The 15278-nt window shown below is 49.4% G+C and overlaps 1 protein-coding gene across 1 annotated transcript in view; it reads right to left on the bottom strand.

Moving 5' to 3' along the window:
* The window catches only part of ARHGAP25 (Rho GTPase activating protein 25), a 41479-nt gene that overhangs the window by 23587 nt on the left and 2614 nt on the right, over positions 1-15278 (bottom strand). The window contains exon 2 of the mRNA XM_006267173.4: positions 1079-1278. Coding sequence (XP_006267235.3) covers positions 1079-1278 — 200 coding nt within the window. The remainder of the gene's footprint in view (positions 1-1078; positions 1279-15278) is intronic.

Raw genomic sequence — 15278 nt, 5'->3', positions numbered from 1 at the left:
AGAACTTTCCTCCAAAGATGGAGCCTTGCTTGAAAATGCAGCTGCATAATTTGTTCCATATTGCTGCCCACCCCCAGCCCTGGTTTCAAAGAGAACAGGTCTTGCATAGCCGCTCAGCCTGAGCTTAAACCCTGCAGCAGAAGCACCCCAGGGCTGGAGCTGGGGCTGGGCTTTAGTGAGGGCTTCTGCTTAGGTCTAGGTGTCACTCAATTTCACCATGACACAGCTCTTAACCTTCCCTTCTCAGTCCCTCCACTCACTCCCTTTTTTTGATCATGATGGTCAAAATACCATTCTGCCCCTCTCAGACCTATAATCTGGGCATTGCATTCAGCTTGGCTCTCTCTCTCTAGCTCCTCATGTTTATGGCATGTCCAACACTTTCAGAGTCTTCTGAAATTATCCCCCTAAAATAAAACCTTTCCTAGTCAAACGGGACCTAAAACTCTCATCATCCCATATCTCAATGACAACAGCATCCTAGTCTCTAGCTTTGACCAACTTGATTCTGCCTGCCCTGCATCTGTTCAGAAAACTGTCATCAATGTCCTTTTCCTAACCTGTTGTTTTGCCTTTCCCTTTCCTTCCAAGCCCCATTTCTGCTCTCTCTTTTCTCTGCCACCTCAATCACAAAGTGCTTGTCCTCACTTCCAGGCCCCTTTGCAAGCTATGCTCATCCTACTGAAATGATGGGTCTCTTGCTTATGGTTGGTCCAGGATGGCAGTCTCCGGCACTTGCTTAGTGAATTCTCAAACAGACACTGCTCCGGAGCTCCCCCCAGCCTTAGAGCTATCTCCATACCCTGCCCAAAGTCCCTCCTTTTCTTGATGCTGTATGGACCGGCTTCACCATGAGACCACTGAGGCACTAAAGCCACTGGCTGAGCCATAGAACCATAAAGCCACGGTTAATTCTTCTACTGCTGCCTCTTTACCAAAATGCCCCCAGTATTCCTCTCCTTTCTGAACCTTTCCTGGCCGTATCCTTATCTGGTTTCCTAGGAGTTGGGGCACAACAGTGGGGAGTCTCAAGGGACCGTAGGACTGGCCTAGGAAGCAATGTGCTCGCTCACTGTACCTGGGGCTTGACGTCCTCCTCATCCTTGTAGTAGAGCAATTGCTGGCCCCTCAGCACAAAGTACCTCTGCTGCCAGTTCTTGACAATGGAGCGCTGCTTCTTCAGCCAGCCAATCTTCAGGGGCCGCTCCAGTGGGTTGTTGGAGGCCGGTCTGTGGCAGGATGCCATGGGATCGCCAGTCATCACACTCTTGGAGCGGGCTTGAGAGAGGAGGAAAGACACAGACTGACAGAGGGACATAAGATGGCTGTGGGCAGGGCCCTGGAGCAGACAGCTGAGGCTGCAGTGGAGCTCAAAGCCCGAGTGCTTCTAGGACCTTCCCGTAAGGAAAAACAGCCAGGAACATGTCCCTGCAGATGTAGGGAGCAGAACTCAAAAAACAATTGTAATGAGACGAGCAGAAGCTGCTCTGCCTTTCTGCCTGCACACAGCAAGCTGGCTGAAGGGCTTTTAAAGGAAGTGGCTGCAGTATCTGTTTTAAAAAAAAAAAAAAAATGCTTCCTTTTTCCTGCGTGGGAGTTATTGCCTCACAAATGAGAGAAGAAAATAATGAGCTCTGTATGGGACTGTTGTTGTGCATGCACACCCATCCAAGGAAAACACAGCAGTAATGGGAGAGTTATCCTTTCTGGCTTTGAAAATGCAAGGTATAAGAGCCTATTTGATGGCAGCTAAGGAGTACAAAGAGCCCACGTGCCTTTTGAACAATTCCTGCAACAAATAATTACCCACAAAAGGCCATCATCAGCACCCCGGGGCAAAGGTTCTCTCTTAAAGCACATGTTCCCAGTGTTATGCAGCACATCATGGATACAGCCAAGCCAACTATACAGATCCTGCTTCTCAGCAGAGACCATTAGTCCAGGTGCCATGATATGCTCATGCAGCTATGCTGTTTCTGGCACACAAGGTAGCTCATTCAGAGCTAGGTCGGGTATCTCTCCATGGCACTGCACTGTACCGGGTAGATATAGCTTTACTGTGCAAGTATTCAGTGCCTAGCACAAGGGGACCTTGATTCCAACTGGGACATGTGGCTGCACTTAGGTATCGCATTTCCAGAAAGGGATATGCAATGCTACCACTTGTTTTTGCCTCTGGGTGCACCCCAATGGTGCTTAAATAAACTGTGTCACATGCCTAGGGTGGCAGGCTGGAGTGCATTTATCATTATGTGCAGCAGTGATAAAAGGTGTGTTTATATACCATGGAATTTAGCTACACTAATCACCCTTTATGTCAAACCATTTCACACTCTGGGTGTAATACTGCTCTCGGTTCACTGGTGAGAACTACATGTCAACAGAGGTAACAGAGTTATACCACTGTGAACCTGGTGTGATGGTGATGATCAGACAGTCCTCTAAATCAGAAGTTACATCTCCAAAGCCGTTTTTCTGTTAGGAGAATGTGCTTGGTGTCCCTTATGGCAATAGATGGAGCAGTTGGCTGGAAGGAGTGGGCTAAAAATAAGCATCTCGAAGGATGCAAGATTAAATGAGAATTGAATACATTTTTAGGGACTACTCGGATTCTTTTTCTATCCACTAGCACCCGCCATTACCACTGAATCAGAGGGCTTCCTATTAAGAAGTAGACATACCAGTGACACACTTCCTCTTACTCCCCAACCTGTAGAACAAACAGCGTGATTCATTTGTGTATGTATTAACGAGCAGATGCATCAATGTAGGCAAATTAGCCAGTGCTGATTTCCATGCTGCGGTGGCTACAAGCACCCAAGATCATTGGTTTTAAAACGAATTTGGTGTCTCTCTACACTACACTCCTGTTCCTGCGGTACAGGCAACCCTCTTTCCGCTGGAGAGAAATGAGCATGTCTGCATATGCAGGAGCATAGTATATGACTGTGTGTGTGTGTGTGTGTGTGTGTGTGTGTGCTCACACACGCTATATCACTACACATACATGGATGGGAACACTAAGTGTGTGATGTTGCTGAGTGTCATCCTGCTTCTGGCTGCTTCACATGAGTGCATTTGTGAGTGGCAGGGCGTGGGATGTGTGCACATCTTTGGGTGAATAAATTAGGGCTGGGAAGCTAATGAGATTTGCATTTTGTTCTAGAAGTGGTTAGTGGTTACTGCTGTGGGCAAGTGGTGCTGCAGCTCGAAGGAAGATTGGTGGGAGCCAGCTGTAGCTTGCCCTACTTCCCTATCTAAAACACTGTCAAAGAAAATCCCACTCTGTCCTTGTAGACCAGAAGTCAGGTTCCTTTGAGTTTCACGTCTTATGGTCACTTGCAGTTGGGCAGAGTGAGTGCAACTGCCCTGTTGACTTGGTTACTTTTCATATTCACATTTTGTACCCATCTAACTAATGTTTTGGGATGCGCAACAGTGGGGGATCAGGCTTTAAGTCTCTGGGTTTGCAATAATTAGGATGAGAGTTGGGCTTTGGACCAGCCTGTTTAGAAGTGCCTAGCTCTGCTCTCTTCGAAGAACTCTTGTCGGAGAGAATCCTAATATCGGGATCAATATAGGGGGCTTGTGATTAATAGCTTGGCAGTTAAACCTACATGAAACTCTTCTACTTAGCATGTTGTTGCCAATGCACAGCTGCTGTTCAGGCCCCATAATAAATTCTAGTAACAACTGCTAGTTAATGGCCTCACTTCTGTTCCTAGAGCCAATTCCTTCGTATCCCATGAGGGGAATGAGCCACTCAAGGGGTTAGGATGCTAGGCAGGCATGTTCCAAGCACAAAGCTTCATTCACCAGTCTGTTGCCATCTGCAGGCCCTAGTAGGGCCTGTTCTGCTGAGCAGAAGTTTTGTTCTGCAAAGCCACACAACCCACCCTTTATTAAGTGTCAAACCAGGAGTCAGCAGGCTCCAAACGCCCCCTCAGCAAAGAACATCCCCCACACACAGCCACCAGACAAGCACAAATGCCTGTGATGCTGATGGCTCTATTTTTATTAAAGGCTCCACACGTCATTCAGATGGCCCCTAAGGCAAGCTCTTTCAGAGGAATGAAAGGGATCTGCGCAGGGCAGGGCAGGCTGCAGCTGTGGGCCGGGGCCGGTATAACTCTCAGATAACCGGAATTTGTAGATGACTGGCACTCCTCTTAACCTTCTCATGCCGGATAACAAAGCTTTTACTGTATTTACAATTTTAAAGCAATTTGGAAGCCTACCAGTGCCTCAATCACTATAACAAAATAAATATCTATATATGTATATTTTGGTATTTGATTTGGGGGTTTTATCATGGAAAATCAGAGCTCCCCCCTGCCTCCCTAGCTCACAGAACATAGGTCCAGGCCCCTCACTCCCCCTCCCCAGCCCTGCTGCTGCCCCTCTCTCCCCCCAGCCCTGCTGGTGTCCCTCCCCACCACCCGGCTGACAGAGCTGCATGGCGAGGAAACCCAGGTCTGCAGCCCCCTGCCCCCCCGCAGCAGTGCCCAAGCCCCACCTTCTGCAGACGGGCTGCTGCAATGTAGTGGAGCATGGAGCCCAGCTCCCCACATCCCACAGGGACATGGCCAGAGGCGGGGTGTGGGCTGCCTGCTACCAGCTCGGCTGCAGGGTGAGGTTGGCTCCCTGCAACTGCACGCAGTCCTGGGGCCGGGCAGGGGGACCTGTGCTCCCTATATTTGTGCGTAGGGCAGAGGCAAGCTGCCCACTGCAGGCTCAGGCATCCTGCCCTGCTTCCCTCCCCTGGGGCCACTGCAGCTCAGTGGGTGGGAGCTGGCAAGGCAGAGCGGAGCTGGTTGGGGAAGCTCCTTGTCACTGCCAGCTCCGTGCTGCACTAGCAAAGTTCCCCCTGCCTACACTGCAGCAGCAAGGAGTACAACCCTGCACTGCCATCCCTGGTGCTGCCGCTGGGTGGGCCAGGGGTGCCTTGTCAGGATGGAATGGGGCTAGCAGCAGCAAAGAGCTTCTGTGCCCTGCCCTGCCCAGCTGTGCCAGGTCCTGCCTGCTGGGCTGCGGAGGCCCCGAGGGAGAGCAGCAGGGTGGGGAGCCTGAGCCCACAGTGGGCTACCCCCACCCACCCCTACCTCCACCCCACACACACATCTGGGGGCACGGGTGCACCCCTGGTCCACCGTTCCCCTAAGTCCCTTGCAGGATGGAACTCTGCCAGCAAAAAAACTGCAAAATCCACACGTTTCTCCATTAACATGAAAAATCCATGTTTTTCTCAGGTAAAAGGGGAAATACATGTTTGTTTCTATTTTTCTATTGGAAATGGAAAATCCGGATCACTACTCATTGTCCTACCCACTCCAAAGACTCTGCTTTCCTTATTGGAAGTGAAAAGCCTTATGGCTGGTGGTATAGGCTTAGGACTCAAGAAACTCAGACCCTAGTCATAGATTAGCTGTGGATGTCCAAGCCCCTGCAAAATGGGGACCTAATGACACCTTTTCCAGAGCTGCCTCTTACTACATGGATGTGCAGCACCCAGTACAATGGGGTCCAAGTCTCAGCTGGAGCCTCTTGATCCCACCGTAATGCAGATTATGATAAATGCTGTGCTTGCTCGTATGAAGGAGCACACAAGACACCAGGCAGCAAAGAGTCAGGCTATAATTATTATTATTGCTATAATTATTATGGCCTTGTATACATATTGCTTCAGGTATGCCTTATATATCTCCAGTAATGGCAGCTCCTCAAGCCTCCCTTATCAGATTGCTCTGCTGCCGAATAAGACCAAGTTCCTCTTTAATATTAAACTTGAATTTTCTTTGCTACCTCCTAAGCTCATTATTGTATTGCCAGCTCTGCCCTCCTTGACTAATGACCTTTTTACAATCCTTTACGTTTCTCCAGATAGTCATTGTTTCTCCTGCCTTCTTGCAGAAGCACCAGTATCTAATGCAGCAGCAGCACTAGCGGTAAAAATTCTCCAGTGGCTTTGCTCTTTACATGCAGTTCCTCTACTAATGGGCACTGTCAGGCAGGGATGGATGGAAATGAAGAGAGAAGGGTTATGCCTTAGCTGGGCAGTAGCTTCTAAGGCAAACCCCTTGTGTTGACCCAGTTTGCACAAGTGTGGCATGATGCACAACACTGCCATGGCCTTCTGTAAATAAGGCCTTCAATTTCTTGTCCAGATGCGATGGAGTTGGGTGGGGAAGCTCCTTGTCATTGCCAGCTTCACGCTGCACTAGCAAAGTTCCCCCTGCCCACCCTGCAGCACCCTGCGCTGCCATCCCCGCTGCTGCTGGGTGGGCAGGGGATGCCTCGTCAGGATGAAATTGGGTTTGCAGCAGCAAAAAGCTTCCCTGCCCGGCCCTGCCCTGCCCTACACTGCCCAGCTGCGCTAGGTCCAGGCAGAGCGGGCTGCAGCTCCAGGCTGGGGCCAGTATAACGCTCAGATAACTGGAATGTTTTGATAACTGGCACTCCTCTTATCCCACTTATGCCGGATAACAAAGCTTTTACTGTATTCACAATTTTAAAGCAATTTGGAAGCCTACCAGTGCCTCAATCACTATTATAAAATAATTTATAAATATACATTTTGGTATTTGATTTGGGGTTTTTTATCATGGAAAATCAGAGCTGACAAGGGAGGCTTGAGGAGTTGCCATTACTGGAGATATATAAGGCTGACAGCTACAGCACACCTGAAGCACTATGTATACAAGGCCATAATAATTACAGCAATAATAATATTTATAGCCTGACTCTTTGCTGCCTGGTGTCTTGTGTGCTCCTTCATACGAGCAAGCACAGCATTTATCATAATCTGCATTACAGTGGGATCAAGAGGCTCCAGCTGAGACTTAGACCCCATTGTACTGGGTGCTGTACATCCATGTAGTAAGAGGCAGCTCCGGAAAAGGTGTCATTAGGTCCCCGTTTTGCAGGGACTTGGACATCCACAGCTAATCTATGACTAGGGTCTGAGTTTCTTGCGTCCTAAGCCCACGCCACCAGCCATAAGGCTTTTCGCAGGTGTTCCCATTGTGGGCAACCTTATGCTGTACTGAGAGCCCTGCCTTCTTCTCCCAGCTCTGCCTCATAGATTTCATAGACGTTAGGGCTGGAAGGGACCTCGGAAGATCATCGAGTCCAGCCCCCTGCCCAAAGGGCAGGAAGTCAGCTGGGGTCGTAGGATCCCAGCAAGATAAGCATCCAGTTTGCTCTCGAAGGTGTTCAATGTAGGCGCTTGAACCACCTCCGGTGGCAGGCTGTTCCAGACCTTGGGGGCTCAGACAGTAAAGAAATTCTTCCTTATGTCCAGCCTGAAACGGTCTTCTCATAGTTTATGACCATTCGACCTAGTCGTCATCCTTAGGGGCGCTCTGGTGAACAAACGTTCCCCCAGATACTGGTGGTCACCCCTGATAAACTTATAGGCGGCCATCAGATCACCCCTGAGCCTGCGCTTTTCCAGGCTAAAGAGCCCCAGGGCTCTCAGCCTGTCATCGTAGGGTCTGCTTCCCTGACCTCTGATCATGCGCGTGGCTCTTCTCTGGACTCTCTCAAGCTTCTCCACATCCTTTTTGAATTGTGGAGCCCAAAACTGGACACCTCTCACTGGAACAAGCTGCATTATAGTGGTATCAAGAGGCTCCAGCTGAGGCTTAGACCCCATTGTACTGGTTCATGCTCCTGGAAGTGGGGATGTTAGATTAACCACCACCTGGCTGGGGGTTGTAAAGATCCAGAAGAACAAAAGCACCTTTTGGCTCTCTCCATCCAACCCCACTGAGGATTTAGCCTAGTTGAAGAGTTTGCCATCCCAGACAAAGAGTGTTTAACAAGGTCAAAGCATTATCCAGAGAGTACAACTGGCACAAGAGTTGTTACATGATTGCCAAAGGCACAGGGCCAAGTCTGTTCCTCTCAGGTTAAGTACAGACAGTCAAAAAGCCCAAGGCTGAGTCGATTCAGTCTTTGCAGGTTAGTTTTAGCTGCAGAGATTAAATAGGGTTACCATACGTCCGGGTTTTGTCGGACATGTCCTCTTTTTTGTCCCCCTGTGCTGCATCCAGGCAGCTTTTTAAAATGTGAGCAAATGTCCAGGATTTCCTCCCCAGTCTGTTTTCAACATGGCTGCTGCTAGGTAGAACTGCAGTTTCCAGAATGCATGATTGGGAGCTGAATTCATGATTTTGCTTTGCTCCGCTGGTGGAAGCAGAGGGAGGGCGATCAGAGGCAGCAGGGAGCACAGAGGGTCAGGAGCGAGGGGAACCGGCACAGCTGGCGGGAGAGAGGGCTGCGGGTTGGGAGTGAGGGGCACTGGCAGGGCTGGGGGGCAGGGGCTGTGGGTCAGGAGTGAGGGGCACAGGGGGGTGACTGTGGGTTGGGTTTGTGGGGCACTGGCAGCGCCAGAGGGCTGCAGGTTGGGAGTGAGGGGCACCAGCAGGGCTGGGGTGGGGGGCTGGGGCTTGTCAGTGAGGGGCAACAGAATGGGCAGGGGCAGGACACCAGCATGTCACTTGCTCCTTCTACCACCATATTTCCCCTGCCCCCCCCCCCCCCCCTCCCAGGTCTCCTCTGTTTTTGGACCTTGAGATATGGTAACCATAGATTAAACTGAGAAACAACTGGACAGACATTCACTTCCTCTGCCTGCTGCCTCTGAGGTCTCTAGGATTTGCAGTCCAGAATCACAGCAAGACTCTGCAGGGTTGCCCATCATTTCCTCTTCCTGCTTCCAAGTGCCTCTGGGATTTGTAGTTCACAGTTGCAGCCAGCAGTATGTTTTTAGCAGGGCAGGGAAGCTCTGTACTTGGGGGAAGGGAAGTTTAACCCCCCTCTGGCCCCAGCTGAGTTTGCCTGAGGGGCCTTGCCTCCCACCCCCCACTTCTTTCCCACAACTCTTCTCTGCTGGAGCAGACAGCATAGCCCAGCCCAGGGCTGGAAAGCATGCTGGGATATGAGGGGACTATGATTTAACTTGAACCAGGAAGGGGTCTGGGACAGAAGTTTCATAAACCGGTTTGACCCAAATCAGTTAAATCTGACACCACATTGAACCAGGTTTATCTTAAACCTGTTTCAGCCATTTTGAAATTGGTTTATGTGCACTGAACTTCTGTTCTGTTACAGGTTTAAACCAGTTTCTGATGACTCGAACAGTTCATGTGTAATTTCTGTCCCTAGCTTTAAAGACCTAGCCCTTCCAGGCAACCAAGTTTCACAGACCACGTGAAGGAAGCTTTTTGAAAGAACTCTGCACCCGTTGAGGCATAGTCTTACCACCCAACCAAAAGTCTCAGGTCTTTGGGACCCCAAGGTCCAGTTTGTGACGTTGACATAGCTGTTAGTTGTGACATCAGTCGGAGTTACCCAAAGCAAATGAGAAGTCCTCAGAGTTAGCTGATGCAGCGCGCACAGGAAAATTTGAGGCAGGGGCATACAAGGCTCATATCAAGCCTGCAAGAAATTGTCAGCTGGCCTTACACCTGGTTCTCACACACACCAACCCCTGCCAGTCAGTTTAGAGACTTGCTCAATCTGCCAGAGTTTTGCTTTTCCAGATGAGGAACTGTGTGTGTGTTGCACAGAACAGAACACACTGCCAACACTTAACTATTAACACTAATTAGGAGGGAATTCAGTAGAAAACTCTCTCAGGCTATTCATTTCCTTAGGAGCCTTCCTTAATTGCTGGGATTTTATGTTCCACTAATATAAACTCCTGCTGCCTGCGTTGTGTTCCAGGTGACTGGAAGCCCTTTGAGTCAAGCAGGTTTTATTTCACTTCATGGGGGTCTGTAGTGCTGCCTGCATTCCCTAAGTCCTCCACTGGCACCTGTTGTGCTTCATATAAATCCCAGGGGTGATATTCTGTGTAGATGGGAGAGGACAGTCTATCCTTGGGATGTTCCGTCACTTTCCCTTCGTGCCTCTCAGGGATTTGTTCTCTAAATCCTCTTCACTTGAAGGAAAATCTAACACCACTGTCTCAGCAATCATACAGCGAGTCCCCCGCATCAGCTCTATAAAAAGCTAGTAACTTGTGTTAGAAACTTCCCTGAAACAAACAGAGGTGCTGTGCTGCTCGAGATGGTCTGTTTTCAGCCCCTGAGGCCTTGCCTGTGTTAGGACTGTTAGCCGCACTGGTGTCAGTGCAGAATTCAAGTGCATGCTTGAAAGAAAGTGTCTTGTTTTTTCATGGCACACTTACAACCTCCCACAATGTGACTAGGCTAACAAAGCTTAGAGACACAGACTGGGCTTAGAGGTAGGCCCATAGCAAATACCTAGAGCCCAGCAGCTCTTCTCTAATCAGGTTAGGAGTTATCTCTTTTCTTTGGGAGGGGAAGTGTTTGGAGCAAGGCAGAAAACAGATAGCAAAGAAGTTAACAGTGGCTGTGAGTCCCTTCAGCTCCCCGTCTCCTGACACAGTTAGGGGGCCAGTTCAGCTCCCTCGGCATAACTCAAAGCTGCTCTAACTCTTGCTCCATTTCCTATGGCCCCTTGAGGACTGTGTGAATTGGAGAGTTGCTGCAGTGTGGGGGGCAGCTGCGGCCAGCCCATGCCCACCTATTGCATACCACCAGCCAGGCACTGCTATCCCACCTGCATTTGGGACTGGAAGCATAGCTACATAGAGAGCTCCCTTAGGAAAACAACCACTTGTGTCCATTTTAAAACCCCTTTATATCACCTGAGTAGTATGGAGAGTCATTGGCATTCATAGAAGAAACAGAGCTGTGCTTAAGACCTGCACTCTCAACAGGTTTCAGGCTAGAAACCCCAAGAAACTATCCAGCTTTCAGGCTTTGGAAGCAAGATCTAAGCTCGGCCCCAATTCTCCTGGGGGGTGGGGGAGGGGGGTTGCATCAGGCTTCTTGAAGAAAGATGCAAATTTACCCCCACTGCCTTGCACTAAATTGCTTTCTGAAGTTTCGGGTCCACCTGCAACCCATCAGCTCCCGGCCTTTTCTCACCACTGCTGCAGAATAGGAAGCAAAGACCAACAGCAAGCTGCAGACCTGTTGAACAACCCAGGCTTGAACATGTTTGCTACCCCTTTAGCTGGGAGAAGAGCTGGACCCCACTTGAGCCTGTCCACACAGGCTGCTTTGGGCACAGGACACATAAAAGTCTTTGTGAGCAGCACCGCTCTGCCAAAGCTGTTCCTGCGTATGAAAAGGAGAGTGTGTGAATTACTACCACTTCCCTTCACTGTCCTGCCAGACCTGTCTCAGCCAACCAGTCAGGTAATGCCTGATGATTAGACTTAGTCCATGTAACATCATGCTTTCTGTTCAGTACCCCAATGGTTCATGCTGGAACAAGTGGAAAGTAGGTAGGTTGCAAAGCAGTGCCCTCTGCCGGCTTTGGAGAAGCTGACAGTGAGGAAAATTGGATCAGAGTTTTGTTTCATTAAGATGCAATTTTTGTACCAGCCTGAGCATGCCGTTTGCAGAGCAAAGAGTGATTTTTTGATTAAAAGAGTTAAACTGGTACCAGCCCAAGTTCAGACACAGCTGGCATGTCTATATGAGACACTATGGTGGTGTAGCATTGGTGGGCACTGTAGCAGGGCACTAAGGTGCCTGCTACTGAGAGAGCAGGGAAGACTCCTCAGGTGCTGGTTGCTGAGGCAACTAGTGGGATAATGACCCGGACCTGCCTAGCCAGCTGAAGAAAGGGGCAGGGCCTGGCTCCTATATAAAGCACAGGCAGGAGGCCAGAGTCAGTTCCTTACCAGCAACTAAGGATGAAGGAGCTCCCTGTCAGAAAAGAGAGAAGCCTGAATGCCAGAGCAGTGTTGCTTACTGCAGTAGGATAGAAAACCCGGTAGGTCTGAGCATAGTTATAGCTAGTGACTTATATTTAAGTTGTTGCCAAGAGGCTGGTGTTTATGTTACTGTTTATGTTTGTTATTGATTACACCGGTGGTTTGGGTGAGGCTATAAGGGGATGGAGGAGGCCTCAAAGGGGACTCACGGTAGTGTGAGGACCCCAGCCCCAGTGAGGGCACAGTGTTCGGGGTGTACAGACCCCAGCTCCAGAGGGGGGTGGCTGAGAAACCCCAGAAGAGGGATAGCAGTACGGTGAGCCCTGTGAGAGGGCCACGGTGCCAAGAAGGCCCCTGTGAGAGGGCCGCGGAGAGAGACAGGGCCACGAAGGGCCCGAGTGCCAGAGGGCGTGTAGACCCAGACAGAATATCGTCTTTTCCATCTGCGAGGCTTAGGGCGTGGTATTGGGGTGGAAGGAGCCATGCACAGCCCACAAGGCTTGGATACACGGAACACCTGAAGCAGGAGAACTGTGGCCAAGTTAGAAGAAAGGTAGCCTCCCTATAAAAACACATATACAATCAAAGTCGTGGCGGGCGAGAATAGGAGGGTATGGGTCAGAAGCTTGGCACGGTAAAGGAGGCGACAGGGGAGAGCACGGCGACCCTGACGTCGCTCCTGTTACAGGCACAAACCATGACGCCGACGCTACTGCATTGCAGCAATGAACTAATGCACAGTAGGGTCAGAAACGACCAGTGCACCTCTGGGACTGTGCTGTCACTTAATTAGCAGTTGTTGTTGTGCAGTTGGGCACACGTGTAGATGTGGCCAGTTATAGCAGAATATAGAAGTGCCTTCTATAGGTGCATGCTGTTCCTCTCTCACTGAGCGGGTCAGCTATATGGCACCTTCGTACTGACAGCATTCACTCTGGAGGAAATTATACCACTTGAACTGTGCCAGAATGGATAATGCAGTAAGACCTCTCTGTGTGAAGGTCATCCCAGAGGTTGCCAGTGTGAATGATTACTTATTCATTGGGTCTGGAAGAAGCTTTATGTTTATTCTAATTTTTAAAGCAGCCATGAGGATAAAAATTACGGGGGGGGGGTCACAGCAGCACCAGAGCAGTATCTGCAAAACCTGCTTTGGCAGAATAATCTACGGGCTGCACCAGAGGTGGCAACACCAATTTGGGTCCATCCTGGCCCTCGAGCAATGCTGCAGTTCTACAGACAGGCCAGGATCTTCCCACAGGCGCTGCGCTGAAAAATCAATTCCCATGGCTCTAACTATCTCCAAAGCCAGCTGCTTTCCTGGGCAAAGTGGGCACTTTGGCAGTTAGTATTAGAGATGATTGAAATGCTTTGTTTAAGCAAAGGATTGGTTTTGCTGCTTTAGTCAATTAAAACTGGTGCTTTTTTCTGGTAGAAATTAGTTGTTATTTTTTTTCCTTAAAATGTCACACTTTCCTTCACATTTTTTCAGGTTCTAAAAAACAGACAAACCTCAAAACAAAAAATGAAATCCCTACATAGCCAAGCAACCCTCCAATCAGTTGCTGGATTTTCAAGAAATACTGACTAGCTCCAGTTATCATCATGCTCCTCAGTTAATTCCTAGTTTGTAGAAGTAGCTTTCTTCCATATCGGATGCAGAAGGGGCTGGATTTCATACAAGGTTGAATTTTATACAAGGCTAGAATAATCTAGTTGGGGCTGGTCCTGTTTTGAGCAAGGTTTTGGACTAGATGACCTCCTGAGGTCCTGTCCAACTCTAATTTTCTATGATCCTTTTAAAGCAGAGAAGGACTGAGCAGACACAGGTTTGTTTTAAAGCCAGATAAAATAAACTTTAAGTTAAGCTAGCTGTGATTGCCCAGGGAAAGGAATTGCTTCTCCTTTCTAAGCATCAAGTGAGATGTGCCCTGACCCTGGGCACCAGAGGTTCAGTGTCAACAGCTATGAGATGAGACGCACGTGAACTGAAGTCAGGAAGACAAGATCAGGAGGCCTGTGAGGCTGTGGAATTACTGAGCAACTGTACAGTCAGAATTAGTTTCCTAGGATGGACATGGGAAACAGTGAAACAAAGCACTTGGTGGGCAGCACTTGTAGGTACCTTGTAGGAATACAAAGCCCCTGTTCTTAAGAGGACCCACAGCAATGAAAAACTGGGCACTGCCCTTCTGTTGATATGACACTTCTGCTGCCACATGCTGGAGGTCACTGGGTGTGTGTTGGGGACGGGTGGGGAGGAACCCCAAAGCACGTGGAGCTCAACGCACTGCACAAGTCACTGATAAGCTGTCCTCAGGCTATCGCACAGCTGCTTATAGTCAGCTGGCGTGTGTCGGCTGCATGTGAGGGGAGCTCTAGCTTGGCAGTTGCAGCTGCACCTGAGATGCTGGCAGCTGGATCCTCCTTGACCCAGAGGTGCTTTTGAATGAGGCAGCCAGTCCAAGGCTGGGGAAATAACTATGTCCTAGGATAAGGCGGACAGGAGCTGTAGCAACTCCTTTAGTGAAAACCGGGTTGTCCATTGAAAAAGAATTGTGAACCATCTCTGCTTCAGATGCACTCCCTCTGGAGCACACCTTGGCCTATAGTGGCCAGAACGTGTCAGGAAGGTGGCTCTTTGGTGGTAATGGTGGAATTGGTACTACACAGCAGCGGCGCTCTAAATTCTGCTTGTGTAAAGTGAGGGGAGAATCAGATCTTGCTACACCTCAAACCAAATTCTGGGGGATATTTTCACCTGACCAAATCTAAGTCTGAGCCATCATCTGTTTCTCTTTCCTTCTCTGGTATGTTGTCCCCAGCCTCTGCCATACCACGGCACTGTCTCTGACTTTTCTACCCCACTCCATGGTTGTGTTATTGTTTCCGTGACTTTTAGCTATCAGAGGCTGGTGGATACAAGACCTCTTGATCCTACTGAAAGCAAAACCAGCTTGCAGGTGTGGAGTCCCATGTCTTTGTTAAGCCCCTATTGCAAAAATCAGTTTTCCATTCCCAGTGGCATGCCATTCCTGAGAGCAGACACAGCCCTGAGCTGGAAGCCAGCTGCTGAAGGGATAGCATTAGATACGAGCAGCTACCTCAGCAAGAATCTACTTTCCCATAACTTTTGGTACTCGCCTCTATCTGCTAGGGCTGTGGGCAGAGTGACATGTGCAAGTTATGACACTATTTCCTGTTGATGCAAATGCATACAGCAAGTACATAGCATGCCACTCAGGTAATCAGGTTCTCTCTTCATAGCAGTTAACTCAAGTTAACGTAGCAGGGTTACGAATCACCACACTGCAAAGCAAAGCTTGGATGAACATGACCCCATTGGTGCTGTATGAACCTTGATGGATTACTGGGACATCCAGCAACCTAGCCCATGCTCCTTTGCATCACATTAAGCTGAGCTGCACTGCAGGTCTTCCTCTGTGGCTTGGAGAACCTGTCTGTCATTTCAGAGCACAGGGGAACAGTGGGAAGGCACTGAGGGACATTCAGTATTGGG

This window comes from Alligator mississippiensis, chromosome 7, assembly GCF_030867095.1.
Source record: "Alligator mississippiensis isolate rAllMis1 chromosome 7, rAllMis1, whole genome shotgun sequence".
Classification (NCBI taxonomy): Eukaryota; Metazoa; Chordata; order Crocodylia; family Alligatoridae; genus Alligator; species Alligator mississippiensis.
Note: the sequence above shows the minus strand (reverse complement) of the source record. Positions and strands in the feature narration are given on the sequence as shown.